Consider the following 14,145-nt stretch of genomic DNA (forward strand, 5'->3'; position numbering starts at 1 on the left):
CAAACCACTCTCCCACACCACGTTGTCTGCCATCTGCCTGGTACAGTTGAAACCGGGATTCATCCGTTTCGAGCACACTTCTCCAGCGTGCCAGTGGCCATCGAATGTGAGCATTTGCCCACTGAAGTTGGTTACGACACCAAACTGCAGTCAGGTCAAGACCCTGGTGAGGATGACAAGCATGCAGATGAGCCCCCTTGAGACGGTTTTTGACAGTTTGTGCAGAAATGTTTTGGTTGTGCCAACCCACAGTTTCACCAGCTGTCCGGGTGACTGGTCCCAGATGAATCCGCAGGTGAAGAAGCCAGATGTGGAGGTCCTGGGCTGGCGTGGTTACACATGGTTTGTGGTTATGAGGCCGGTTGGACGTACTGCCAAATTCTCCAAAACGAAGTTGGAGGTGGCTTATGGTAGAGGAATGAACATTAAATGATCTGGCAACAGCTTTGTTGGACATTTCTGCAGTCAGCATGCCGATTGCACGCTCCCTTAACTTGAGACATCTGTGGCATTGTTGTGACAAAACTGCACATTTTAGTGGCCTTTTATTGTCCCCAGCACAAGGTTTACCTGTGTAATGATCATGCTGTTTAATCAGCTTCTTGATATGCCACCCCTGTCATGTGGATGGATTATCTTGGCAAAGATTACATTTGTATTTTTGTTCAGTGTGTGTATGTAATAAATATATATATATATATATATATACACACACACACACACATTCACTAAGTGGTCAGTTTATTAGGTACACCAGCCCATTCACAAAAATGGTTCACTCCTACAGACAGTGAGTCACGTAACCATGGTTTTCTATATAAAGCAGGCAGACAGGCATTGAGACATTCAGTTACTGTTTGATTAAATGTTAAATGGGAAAAACGAGTGACCTAAGTGACTTTGAGTGTGGTATGATTGTCGGTACCAGGCAAGCCCGGTGCTAGTATCTCAGAAACGGCCAGCCTGGGCTTTTCACGCATGAGTGTCTAGGGTTTACCGAGAATGGTCCGACAAACAAAAAGCATCCAGTCAGCGGTAGTTCTCCGGACGATAAAACAGCTCGTAGATGAGAAGTCGTAGGAGAATGGCAAGAATCGTGCAAGCTAACAGGCGGGCCTCAAACAGGGAAAGAATGCAGTACAACAGTGGTGTGCAGAACGGCATCTCGGAACACACAAGTCGTTAATCCGGGTGGGCTATTGTAGCAGACGACCACACCGGGTTCCACTCCTATCAACTAAAAACAAGAATAAGTGGCTCCAGTGGGCACGCAATCACCAACACTGGACAATTTGAGGAGTGGAAAAACATTGCCTGGTCCGAAGTGTCCCGGTTACTGTTGCATCATGCTGAGTCAAGAGTTTGCATAAGCAGCATGAGTCCATGGCTCCATCCAGCCTGGTGTCAACGGTACAGGCTGGCGATGTAATGGTGTGGGGAATGTTTTCCTGGAACATGTTAGGTCCTTTGATACCAATTGAGCAACGTTTCCATGCCTCAAATAATTCAGGCTGTTCTGGAGGCAAAGGGGGGTCCGATACGCTAGATGGGTGTACCTAATAAACTGGGTCCGATACGCTAGATGGGTGTACCTAATAAACTGGGGATCCAATACGCTAGATGGGTGTACCTAATAAATTGGCCACTGTGTGTGTGTGTATATACATACTCAGTGGCCAGTTTATATATATTTGTTAATGTTTACAAACAGATTATCTCACTTCATCTCGGTGAATGGTGTATTGTTTGTTTAGGTGTTTAGAATTGCGCAGATCTCCTTGTGAACATAGTCCTTCTAATAGGGTGAATTATAAGGGCATATAGTGTAATGTATGACATCACATCATTACATTTAAGTTCCATTTGTCAGTTCCCCAGTCTCACTCTCCATTGTGGACATAATTGGTTCATATTGTAAACCACAAGTGTTTAAGAGGAGGAGAGGGGAGGCGTTTTCACTCTTCTATGACTGTCCCGCTTCACTGTCTATGGAAACAGACAGGAATGCATTTTTGGAGAGGAAGTTACATTTCATTCAAATTGAGAGGTTGAGCAGCATACTTTCTGGTGATTATTTCCTCCTAGGATTTAGTGTTACACTTCATTAGATTAGTGAAGTGTTATATTATACAAATATGGTCAAAGTCTGTTTGTACACGGTAATGCAGCCAGCCTTAAGGGACTAATTTCCAACATACTGACCTGAGAGAGAGGTGGCTGTTCATTGGCTCTGTGCAGTAATTTAAGTGATGCTGTGTGTACTGTACTGTACACGCAAATGTTATGTTTTAAATTGTTCTGCTAAACCTTTTTAAAGCACTTTCACAGTTTATTGCTACATACTTTTGGTAGGTCATAACATACATCTATGTAATACATGACATTGTACATGCTTGAAATGGATACCTCTTTTCTGTAGTAATGTAGGAATTTTCAACTGTTTTGTAACTTCTGGTATAGGTCCAACGACATGATCCAAATATCTTTGGGTCTGAAAACGTTCTCTCACACAAGTTACTGCCGATCACATTTTCTGTTTTTTTTTATCATAGTAGAACGACTAACGCCCTCATCTTAATTCAAGGTATTTAGTACATTCTGTATTTTGACCTGGTGGGTATTTATTTTCACCTTTTTGTATGACTGTGTACATCTCCACAAATTGGTTTTGTATCAACATTAGGTTGTAGAGTACTTCGGTATCAGATAAGTAAAGAAAATGTACAGTGTTTTTAATCTCGTCCTCCTATGACAGATTTTTGAAATTATATCATACCCTTTATACTAGTTGATTGATGTATCAAAAACACCTATTGGAAAACCGCACCCACCCAAAGTGTTAAGTAACAAGACTATAAATCAATAGGGAGCTTTAAAATGGATGATTCTGTATGTAGTTGTCGTTTACGTTTCATATATTTTCTATTAGTGTAATGGTACCGCTGTTTGATAACAGCTGCTCCTCATAGGCCAAGCTCTCTGTATTGTGACTCACTGTACTCCTGTTAACGCAGTTGAAAGCAATTGAACATTGTGATGTGAAGTAAACGAGCACTTAATTCAGCCTAAACTCACATGATCATGTTGAACCTAGAACAGTAGTCTGCTACTCTTGTCTGAGCCCGTGCTTTCTCTTCTCTGGAACATTACTGGTTTATGTATCCATGCGCCTTTTAAAAACCATAGCTCACAGAAAAATACACGTTTGTCAAATGTTTCCATAGCTCTTGTCGTCTTGTGTCAAACTGTGTCCACGTTCATGTCTCAACGAAATAGAATTAGATTGTGCCAATAATTTTACATTAATTGGGGATTGAAGCCTGTTGATTTCTCCTAATGCATATAGCAGGGTAAACACAATTGAATGGAATATGGACTCGGTTGCTCTCAAACCTGCCAAATGATAGTATTTTCTTTCGATAGGTGTTAGATTTAGATCATTTCAGTACTAGGCTGTGGTCCACGCAGCACACGATCATATAGGTGCATCAAGGCACTGTCATATTTTTAACAACCTTTTATAACTTGAATTATATTTTGTTCTTTAATTTCATTATTTTTGTATTGTTTGGTACTACAGATCAATATGTTCACAAACATGAGTATTGTATTGATAACTGATTTGACATGGTAGATATCTATGATGGATATTGGGCCTATTCATTCTGAGCCACATCTCAGGTCCTCTGGCTGTCTTGTCATGGTTTGTAAGGAGTACCTAGTCTTTAAGCCTTCTCTAACCTTCAATTAGTGACCATTGCAAACTGGACCATTGTATGCTTACACCAACACAAAAGCAATTTGTGCAGAACTATATCATTTTCACCCAAGACTGGATGCACCCCTTCCATTCTGAAAGGAAGGCAAATCTGAATCTGTTTTACCAGTTGGGGACATATTTTGTATCCGTTTGTAATGCTCATTTGTTGTTATGTTAAAAAAAAAACACACGTGGATTCTCTTTTAGGTCATTGTATTCTGATTTGATCCTCTATTGGTATTGCACAAAGATTATCCAGGCCAACCCAATAGCCTTTTTTTTTTTGCACCTGTTTTGAAACTTACTCACTTTATGCTAGTTGGACTTGAACACAACATTCAGCCTGTACAATGACCATATAGTTGTCATTCTGTTTGCCACAGACAGTATAGATTTGAACCATGTTTTTACATGATCCTCGCTGAAGAGGATGTCAAACAGTAGGGTTACGAAGACTGAGTTATCAAAGTACTATCTTCCAACACAGACTTTGGAAGGGGCCCTTTCTGAATCATATGTTTCTGTTCCACACCTTCCAGTTATTTTTTATTTTGTGCAATACTATTTGTTAATTCTGTCATTACAGGTGATTGACATGCTCTCCCAGACATTAGGGGAAAAAGTGTTTTCAGAGGAACTAATTTCTCCAGTCATATAGTGAAACTGCTTTGGGGATTACGCCGGGGTCGTATCTATCAATGTTGCTTCAATTAAAAAGTGGATGAACACAGAGTTACCATATTGTTTTACTGTTCAGCAGTCATTATTGCATAATGTTAAGACTTGTACATAAATTGCATTGAACTTGCATAGGATAATGTTACTGTGGCGTGCTATTGCCTGTAAAATTCTGCTTCTAAATGTGTGTGTGACTGTGAGGATGCCGCTCTTTTGTACATGACTGTCTTTTTATTTTTTTCATTCTAAAGGAGGTTGAGTTGGAGCTGAGGAGTTCAGATATGCCTGAAGTTTGACTTAAATAAAGATGTACTGTGTCTCAGTGGAAGTAATTTGTCAATCTCTTCATGGAAAATAGAATAGCACTTTAAATTGCCAGATTAAAATAATCGATAGTAATTGCATTTTTATTTATTTTTTGTCAATGAGCCCAAAGACACTCTTGGGTCATAATAATCACATTTGTTATTTTACCATTTGCCCACTAGAGGTCGTCCCGTTATGTGACGTGGCATCGCACTTTATGCTGCGTTAAAGACAACTGGAAACTCGTGAAAAACGGGCTCCGACTGGAAAAAATCGTTTTGAATGGTCCCCCAACTCGGAATTCCAAGTTGAAAACTCGGGCATCTTTGTAGATCTCCAACTTTCCGTTCTGAACATCATTAAAGTCATGATTTGACCTCGTTTTTTCCCGAGTTCCCAGTTGTCTTGAAAGCGCCATTATACTTCGACACGACCGACAAAGCTTTCTCCTCTGGGCATCTCTCTCGCTATACCGGTTTAGCGGATGGGTGAAGGATGATGATGGAGAGGCCCAGGTCACGGTAGCTAGCAGTGCGAGTATGCGGAGAAAGATTTAGTTAAACACCGAGTTTCAGGTTGGTCTTCCTGGTTTAGACCGCTGGAAATGCGGAAATGCCCCCAAATGTTATTCACAGATGTGTGGCAAGAGACAGATGATGTAGCTAGGCTAACGTTACTAGCAATAATAAAAGATGTATCCAGCTATCTATACAAGAGCAGGGCACTGTTTAAAATGAATAAATTATGAATAATTTGTTTAGGAGATGTATTATACGATTTATTTGGTCATTTTAAAGAGCACCACGAGGAAAGTGTATCCTATCAATTTATCGTGACGCTTGGTTCGATATGGAACAAGAAAGACTAGCATGCCTTCTCTCCTGTACCTGTTCTTGAACCAATCGATTTATTTGATTTGGTTCACACTGCCATATGTCAACAAAGTCAGACTTAAATATGTGTTATTCATTGTGTTTATACGTGTGTTAAATGTATAATTTTGAACACGTTCTTTCTTCCCCCTCCCTCCTCCCAGTTTTGGAGAGGATTCTAGTGGATTTGCCAAGTGATCTGTCTGGAAATTAACCTGATAAACAAGATGAAGAGGGGCTTGCTGCGTGGCTTACTGCCAGAGGTGTCTATCCGACTGCTGCTTCTGGTTGTCTTCCTGTGAGTAATTCAAATGTGTTCCTTATGGACTTGTCTGGTGCAACACAAATGAACTAAACTGTGTGTGTGTGTTATCTCCCTCAGTGTGACAGAGCAACTTCCACCCTTTATTCGTGAGATCCAGGCAGAGGAGATGTGGCTGTATAGATTTCACAGAGTGGAGAATGACCATGTCCCCACCTCGCTCATGTTTGTGAGTACTGGTGTGTGTCGGGGGAAGCACTGACTGAATTCACTGGAATCATGGAACATTGAATGTGAATATTTGTTCTGCTGGTAGTACTTTAGATTACATCACAGGATAAACTGGAGAGCAACAATAACTTGTTTCCATGTTATTACCAGGTACTCTTGTGCTTTAATGTAAAGTGCTACCATTCTGTCTTACTAATTCTATTGCTATGGTACTGACCATGTCCCTCGTATCAGAGCGTGGCGTGTTTCACTCCATTCCTGGTGATCCTGCTTTTCACCTTTCTGAAGAGAGTTGAGAGAGGAGACGTGAGAGAGGCCTCGCTAGGTAAGGACTGACTGTAGAACTACACATGGTGTTTGGCCAGCTGCACAGAGATGTGTGTGAGAGAAATACTGACCCAGTTGTTTGCCTCTGTACCTCAGCGGTGACTCTGGCTCTGGTACTGAACGGAGTTTTCACCAACGCCATCAAGCTGGTCGTGGGCCGGTGAGTACTAGTCTGGAGTACTAGTTTGGAATACTAGTCTGGAGATGTACAGTTAGGGTTACATTGCTACAAGCTCAGTATTATGCTGGCTGAATGTGATGTAGTGTATGTTCTGTGTGTGCTTCAGGGCAGCTCAGTATTATGCTGACTGGATGTAGTGTGTGTGCTTCAGGCCAGCTCAGTATTATGCTGACTGAATGTGATGTAGTGTGTGTTCTGTGTGTGCTTCAGGCCAGCTCAGTATTATGGTAGCCTAGTGGTTAGACTCTAACAGGTGGTTAGAGCGTTGGACTAGTAACTGGAAGGTTGTAAGTTCAAATCCCCGAGCTGACAAGGTACAAATCTGTTGTTCTGCCCCTGAACAGGCAGTTAACCCACTGTTCCTAGGCTGTCATTGAAAATAAGAATTTGTTCTTAACTGACTTGCCTAGTAAAATAAAGGTAAAATAAAAATAAAATATGCTGACTGGATGTGATGTCGTGTGTGTTCTGTGTGCTTCAGGCCAGCTCGGTATTATGCTGACTGGATGTGATGTCGTGTGTGTTCTGTGTGTGCTTCAGGCCACGGCCAGACTTCTTCTACCGCTGTTTCCCAGACGGACAGATGAACCTGGAGATGCACTGCAGCGGCGACTCAGAAGTGGTCATGGAGGGCAGGAAGAGCTTTCCCAGTGGACACTCCTCCTGTAAGGCCCAATCTGATTGGCTAGTTCTCTTTCGAGAGCAGATCTGATTGGCTGTGAGACTACAGTGGGCTCGTTCAGATTAACAGCTAGTTAGACTGGACCTGTGTGTGTGTGCAGTATATGTGTGTGGTAACTTTGATAAACAATGTTGTGTTTATTCAGGCACTGGCCTAAGCATTCACATGTCAAGCCTTCTCATATCATTATGAATAAAACTGTTGATCCTACTTTGATACATGTGCCTGCCCCATCTCTGATCCCCTCTCTCCTCTCGTCTTGTCCAAGTTGCATTCACTGGACTGGGCTTCACAGCGCTGTATGTTGGAGGTAAGCTGCGGTGCTTTAATCTGGGGGGTCGGGGCAGGGCCTGGAGACTGTGTCTCTTCCTCGCTCCCCTCCTCCTAGCCTTCATGATCGCTCTCTCCAGGACCTGCGACTACAAACACCACTGGCAAGGTGAGAGGGCTAGCCATTAACCATGTTCACTTTGAAAAGCGCTATAAACATATAAGAAAATATTATTCTAATCCACTATTGAGAGATGTGCTAAGATCTTTGTGTCACTTCTGTATATGTGTGCGTTGTCCCCTCTGTGTTTAGATGTGTTGGTGGGTTCTGGTCTGGGTCTGGTGTTCTCTTGGCTCTGCTACAGACAGCACTATCCCTCCCTCCAGGACCCTGACTGTCACCGGCCACTACGCCACAGAGAGACTGTTCCTGCTGTGCAGGAACGCAAGCTGGCCAACTCCAACTACATATTACCTCTATAGCTGGCCAACTACACATTACCCCTATAGCGCTACTCCAACTATATATTGGAATCAAATCAAATTGTATTTGACACACACGCCGAATAAAACAGGTGTAGACCTTACAGTGAAATGCTTACTTACAAGCCCTTAACCAACAATGCAGTTTTAAGAAAAAATATGTGTTAAAGTATTTACTAAATAAACTGAAGTAAACAATACATAAATAAAAAGGGAAAAAAATAAAATAGAAAAATAACAAATAATTAAAGAGCAACAATAAAATAACAGTTACGAGGCTATATACAGGAGTAACCGGTACAGAGTCAATGTGCTGGGGCACAGGTTAGTCGAGTTAATTGAGGTAATATGTACATGTAGGTAGAGGGGGGGGCAGCGCACAATTGGCCCACTATTGGCCGGTGTAGGCCGTCGTTGTAAATAAGAATCTGTTCTTAACTTACTTGCCTAGTTAAATAAAGGTTAAATACATGTCGTTTTTTATTCAGGAATCTTATGGTTTGTCTGTAAAAGCTGTTAAGAACCCTTTTTTTTTACCTAGACTTGGTGCTCCTGTACCGCTTGCTGTAAGGTAGCAGAGAGAACAGTCTATGCCTATGGTGGCTGGAGACTTTGGCAATTTGTAGGACCTTCCTCTGACACCGCCTGGTATAGAGGTCCTCGATGGCAGGCAGCTTAGCCCCAGTGATGTACTGGGCCGTACACACTACCCTCTGTAGTAACTTGCGGTCGGAGGCTGAGCAGTTGCCATACCAGGTGGTGATGCAACCAGTCAGGATACTCTCGATGGTGCAGCTGTAGAACTTTTTGAGGATCTGAGGACCCATGCCAAATCTTGTCAGTCTCCTGAGGGGGAATAGGCTTTGTTGTGCCCTCTTCACGACTGCCTTGGTGTGTTTGGACCATGACAGTTCGTTGGTGATGTAGCCACCAAGGAACTTGAAGCTCTCAACCTGCTCCACTACAGCCCAGTCGATGAGAATGGGGGCGTGCTTGGCCCTCTTTCTCCTGTGGTCCACAATCATCTCCTTTGTCTTGATCACGTTGAGGGAGAGGTTGTTATCCTGGCACCATCGTTGTCAGTGATCAGGCCTACCGCTGTTGTGTCGTCGGCAAACTTAATGATGGTGTAGGAGTCATGCTTGGCCATGCAGTCATGGGTGAACAGGGAGTACAGGAGGGGACTGAGAACACACCCCTGAGGGCCCCCTTGTTGAGGATCAGCATGAGAGATGTATTGTTACCTACCCTTACCACCTGGGGACGGCCTGTCAGGAAGTCCAGGATCCAGTTACAGAGGGAGGTGTTTAGTCCCAGGGTCCTTCAGTTGGACAACTGAATAGGTATCCCCCTTTCCTCTTAGCTTAGTGATGAGCTTTGAGGGCACTGTGGTGATGAACGCTGAGCTGTTGTCAACGAATAGCATTCTCACGTAGGTGTTCCTTTTATCTTGGTGGGAAAGGGCTCCCGGGCTCCTGAGTAGCGCAGCGGTCTATGGCCATGCCGGGGCGGCAAGGTAGCCTAGTGGTTTGAGCGTTGGACTAGTAACCGGAAGTTTGCAAGTTCAAACCCCCGAGCTGACAAGGTACAAATCTGTCATTCTGCCCCTGAACAGGCAGTTAACCCACTGTTCCTAGGCCGTCATTGAAAATAAGAATTTGTTCTTAACTGACTTGCCTAGTTAAATAAAGGTTCAATAAAAAAAGGACAATGTGAAGTGCAATAGAGATTGCGTCGTCTGTGGATCTGTTGGGGTGGTATGCAAATTGGAGTGGGTCTAGGGTTTCTTGGATAATGGTGTTGATTGATGTGAGCCGTGACCAGACTTTCAAAGCACTTTATGACTACAGATGTGAATGCTACGGGTCGGTAGTCATTTAGGCAGGTTACCTTTGTGTTCTTTGGCACAGGGACTATGGTGGTCTGCTTGTAACATGTTGGTGTTACAGCTCAAATCGTACTACATACTAGCCCTATAGTGCAAATCCAACTACATACTACCCCTCTAGTGAAATACCATTTACATACTAACCCTGGAGTTTTTAACCTCAACTACATACTACCCCTTCATCCCGAGTTCTTTATATCAGGCCAAAATTTTAACCCTGAGCGGGGAGGAGAGGGACTGTAATTTTTGAGCCCACCCGATACCAGGTGCTAAGCTGTCAGTGCTACTGAAATAATTTTTATTCCCTGGAAGTAGGAAAGTCCTCTCAACGCACACACTAGATTAACCACAGCAGTTAATTATTTTTTCCTCATATTATGATATCCTATTTGTTTTGTCTGATTTATAGTGCACTATTGACCATAGCCCTATAGGCCCTGATCAAAAGTAGTGCACTGTATATGGAATAGGGTGCCATTTGGGAGGCAGACCCGTCTGTGGAGGTGAAGGTGCACTTTTCTGTAGAGTTCAGTGTCAACACTAGGATTACAGTTTGTACATTTAGAGTTCATCCTTTACATCAGTGGTCACCATCTGGTCGATCGTGATCAGATTTCCAAGCCGTTCCTAATCGATCACCAAACATTTCTGTAAAAAAACGCAACAATAAAGCCTTGCAATCCTAGTTTTTTTAATTGGTTTCATGCTTTTCGCGGTAGGTGCACTTGGTTCAGCAGACCATGCACCGGGAAGTGTTCCCATTTTGAACCATTTCATGTGTCTGAATGTAGAACACCGCCTACCCGGCAGGCCCAGAGAGGAAAATAAGTGCACCTATAGGTCTACCGCTGGCCAATCAGATAGCTCAGATTATCGTGTCTGCACAGTTTCTTTGCGCCATAGACTGTAAAAACAAGCCTCGAACGCACAGCAAAGTTGATGTGAGATTTCAAAACGTTTAAAACCATGACTATAGAGACTCAACGAATACAGCAAAGAGCTGCTGTTTTTATAAGTAAGTTCATGATTAAATTGTTATTCAGCACTGTCAACACTTTGTTCAGCAGTTTTATAATTCATAAAATGTGTGTTCTCGCTATTTCCACTCGCGCTACAACCAGCACTGCAGCTGCAATGAATGAGTATAGCCAAGCATGCATTGTTATTATTTGCGGCTTGTTTTTTTTTATATATCAAGGAATATTTCACTTTCTCAAATGAGTAACAACATGAATTGGTGCATGAGGCAGAAATAATGCAGTGTGACTTATGTTTCGCAATTAGTTGGAAGACTGTGTCCCCTTTTCTTAGTGGATGGAGGGTGAGAGGAGGGATGGTGAGTCGGGTGAGTGGAGGGATGGTGAGTCGGGTGAGAGGAGGGATGGTGAGTCGGGTGAGAGGCAGCCTCACCGCTGCTCCCTGCCTCCCCTCAGACTGAACATCAGATGCTGGTCATTGGTCCAGTTTAAAACATTTAAAAATGTTGCATAGGCTTACGTTTTTTAAGTCATGTTTAAAAAAAAATCTGAGTGGTAGGATCTCAGCTTGCATTTTGTCTCGGAAAGTGATCTTGACTCAGAAAAGGTTGGTGACCACTGCTTTACATGGTTTGTATTCCTGTGTATTTATTCCCGTTCAGGACAGTTGTTTCTGCAGATAAGTTACTTAGTTGTACTGTGATGCTGGTAAAACTGATACCAGTATGCAAACTGCTGTATGGCTGACACCATTGAAATTTTTGGACTTTGGAGGCAGTTCTGTGATGGCAGTAACCCCAGTAAAGGCAATCGGATGGAGATGGTTTGGGATGTGAGGAAGAAACAGTTTCCAGCAGGAACAGCTGACAGACTGATTGATGTGTGCCTTTTTCAATATTTTATTTGTTTTTTACATTCCTCTTAAACCAATAAGCTATTCACTCATTGCATGTACTGCACATACAGTTGAACTCGCAAGTTTACATACACCTTAGCCAGATCCATTTAAACTCAGTTTTCACAATTCTTGACATTTTAACCTAGTAAAAATTCCCTGTCTTAGGTAAATTGGACCATTCCTCCTGACAGAGCTGGTGTAACAGTCAGGTTTGTAGGCCTCCTTGCTCGCACATGCATTTTCAGTTCTGCCCACAAATTTTCTATAGGATTGAGGTCAGGGCTTTTTCATACCTTGACTTTGTTGTCCGTAAGCCAATTTGCCACAACTTTGGAAGTATGCTAGGGGTCATTGTCCATTTGGAAGACCCATTTGCGACCAAGCTTTAACTTCCTGACTGATGATGCTTCAATTTATCCACATCATTTTCTTCACTCATGATGCCATCTATTTTGTGAAGTGCACCAGTCCCTCCTGCAACAAAGCACCCCCACAACATGACGCTGCCACCCCCGTGCTTCATGGTTGGGATGGTGTTCTTCGGCTTGCAAGCCTCCCCCTTTTTCCTCCAAACATAACGGTCATTATGGCCAAACAGTTCTATTTTTGTTTCATCAGACCAGAGGACATTTCTCCAAAAAGTATGATCTTTGTCCCCATGTGCAGTTGCAAACCGTAGTCTGGCTTTTTTAATGGCGGTTTTGGAGCAGTGGCTTCTTCCTTGCTGAGTGGCCTTTCAGGTTATGTCGATATAGGACTCGTTTTACTGTGGATATAGATACTTTTGTACCTGTTTCCTCCAGCATCTTCACAAGGTCCTTCGATGTTGTTCTGGGATTGATTTGCACTTTTCACACCAAAGTACGTTCATCTCTAGGAGACAGAATGCGTCTCCTTCCTGAGAGGTATGACGGCTGCGTGGTCCCATGGTGTTTATACTTGCGTACTATTGTTTGTACAGATGAACGTGGTACCTTCAGGTGTACCTTCATTTTGGCTGATTTCTTTTGATTTTCCCATGATGTCAAGCAAAGAGGCACTGAGTTTGAAGGTAGGCCTTGAAATATATCCACAGGTACACCTCCAATTGACTCAAATGATGTGAATTAGCATATCAGAAGCTTCTAAAGCCATGACATCATTTTCTGGAATTTTCCAAACTGATTCAAGGCAGTTAACTTAGTGTATGTACACTTCTGACCCACTGGAAATGTGATACAGTGAAATAATGTGTCTGGAAACAATTGTTGAAAAAATTACTTGTCATGCACAAAGTAGATGTCCTAACCGACTTGCCAAAACTATAGTTTGTTAAGTAGAAATGTGTGGAGTGGTTAAAACATGAGTTTTAATGACTCCAACCTAAGTGTATGTAAACTTCCAACTTCAACTGTATATATTTTAGTGTATGCTTCCTTTTTTTGCTTAAGTATTTATTGTCTGTAGAAAACAACTTGGTCAAAGCGCATCTTGAACCTTCACCCGACTCTCATTGATATCAAGGAATGGTTTTCAGGAAACTTCGACTCGCATGCATTTTTCAAGTTTTGCCATTACTGTGTACGCTTACATTGATTGATTGTTTAACATCAATATGATCAGATAGAATTTAACATTACAATGTGTATAGGTTTGATTCCAACTTGTTGTATTGACTTTTTACTTCATCCAACGTTAAACGTCTGTAGACATGGTGGCGTTTTGTAGATTGTGTAAGGATACACAGGGTGTGTTTAGAATGGAATCCGGCCAACATACTGCTTCTAGAATGAAGTGGCAGAGTGAGTCAGTATAAATGAATCTGAATTTAATTTTGAATCAGAATCTGAAGTTATAGAAACTGGCAAGGGGTGTTAATTTTATTGAAATTATAACGGGTCCTTTTACTGATAACTACATGTTTTTTCTTTGTAGCTCATATTTATGTGGTAATGTCAGTTGGCAATGAAGATAATTCATTTTAGGGCTGAATTAAAATGTTATTTAGTTGCTAGGTTCCTGCTCCATAGACTACTGATTGTGCCCAATTGTTTTAATTTACACGCAACACACTATCTATTTTGGTGAAGATAATTTAGGCACACTAATGAATGTGGTGCCAACTTGCATGTTCCGCTGCTCAAGAGTATCTAATTTATCAGGGTATAGGGGTCGTTTTAATATTAGGCTACTGCTTGTGTCCTTCCAGCTTCCACTTATCTGCCTTTGCGTGTAGAGGAGACAACTACAAGCTGCTCCTGTTAACACTGTAGGCGGATTGTATTTGTTGTGATGAACTTATTGGTGACACACTTTTACTATTATCTTTCTTAATAAACCACTCAAATCTA

The 14,145-nt window shown here is 42.2% G+C and overlaps 1 protein-coding gene across 1 annotated transcript; it reads left to right on the forward strand.

The window, feature by feature from the left end:
- Positions 1 to 4,921: 4,921 nt before the first annotated feature.
- On the forward strand, positions 4,922 to 14,145 carry LOC110525801 (phospholipid phosphatase 5). Its single transcript, XM_021606235.3, has 8 exons — positions 4,922 to 5,319; positions 5,781 to 5,914; positions 5,999 to 6,107; positions 6,344 to 6,434; positions 6,533 to 6,596; positions 7,158 to 7,282; positions 7,568 to 7,738; positions 7,883 to 14,145. The coding sequence occupies exons 2-8, from the start codon at positions 5,844 to 5,846 to the stop codon at positions 8,050 to 8,052; spliced, it is 801 nt and encodes a 266-aa protein (XP_021461910.2). The 5' UTR covers positions 4,922 to 5,319; positions 5,781 to 5,843; the 3' UTR covers positions 8,053 to 14,145.

The sequence above is a fragment of the Oncorhynchus mykiss genome, chromosome 6, assembly GCF_057628025.1.
Source record: "Oncorhynchus mykiss isolate SJ-2025 chromosome 6, ASM5762802v1, whole genome shotgun sequence".
NCBI classification, from domain to species: domain Eukaryota; kingdom Metazoa; phylum Chordata; class Actinopteri; order Salmoniformes; family Salmonidae; genus Oncorhynchus; species Oncorhynchus mykiss.

Coding starts and splice junctions, on each gene's coding strand:
- LOC110525801 (XM_021606235.3), top strand. CDS start 5,844: ATGAAGAGGGGCTTGCTGCGTGGCTTACTGCCAGAGGTGTCTATCCGA. Junction 7,283..7,567: donor TCCCAGTGGACACTCCTCCT/GTAAGGCCCAAT, acceptor GTCTTGTCCAAG/TTGCATTCACTGGACTGGGC. Junction 7,739..7,882: donor CTACAAACACCACTGGCAAG/GTGAGAGGGCTA, acceptor CTCTGTGTTTAG/ATGTGTTGGTGGGTTCTGGT.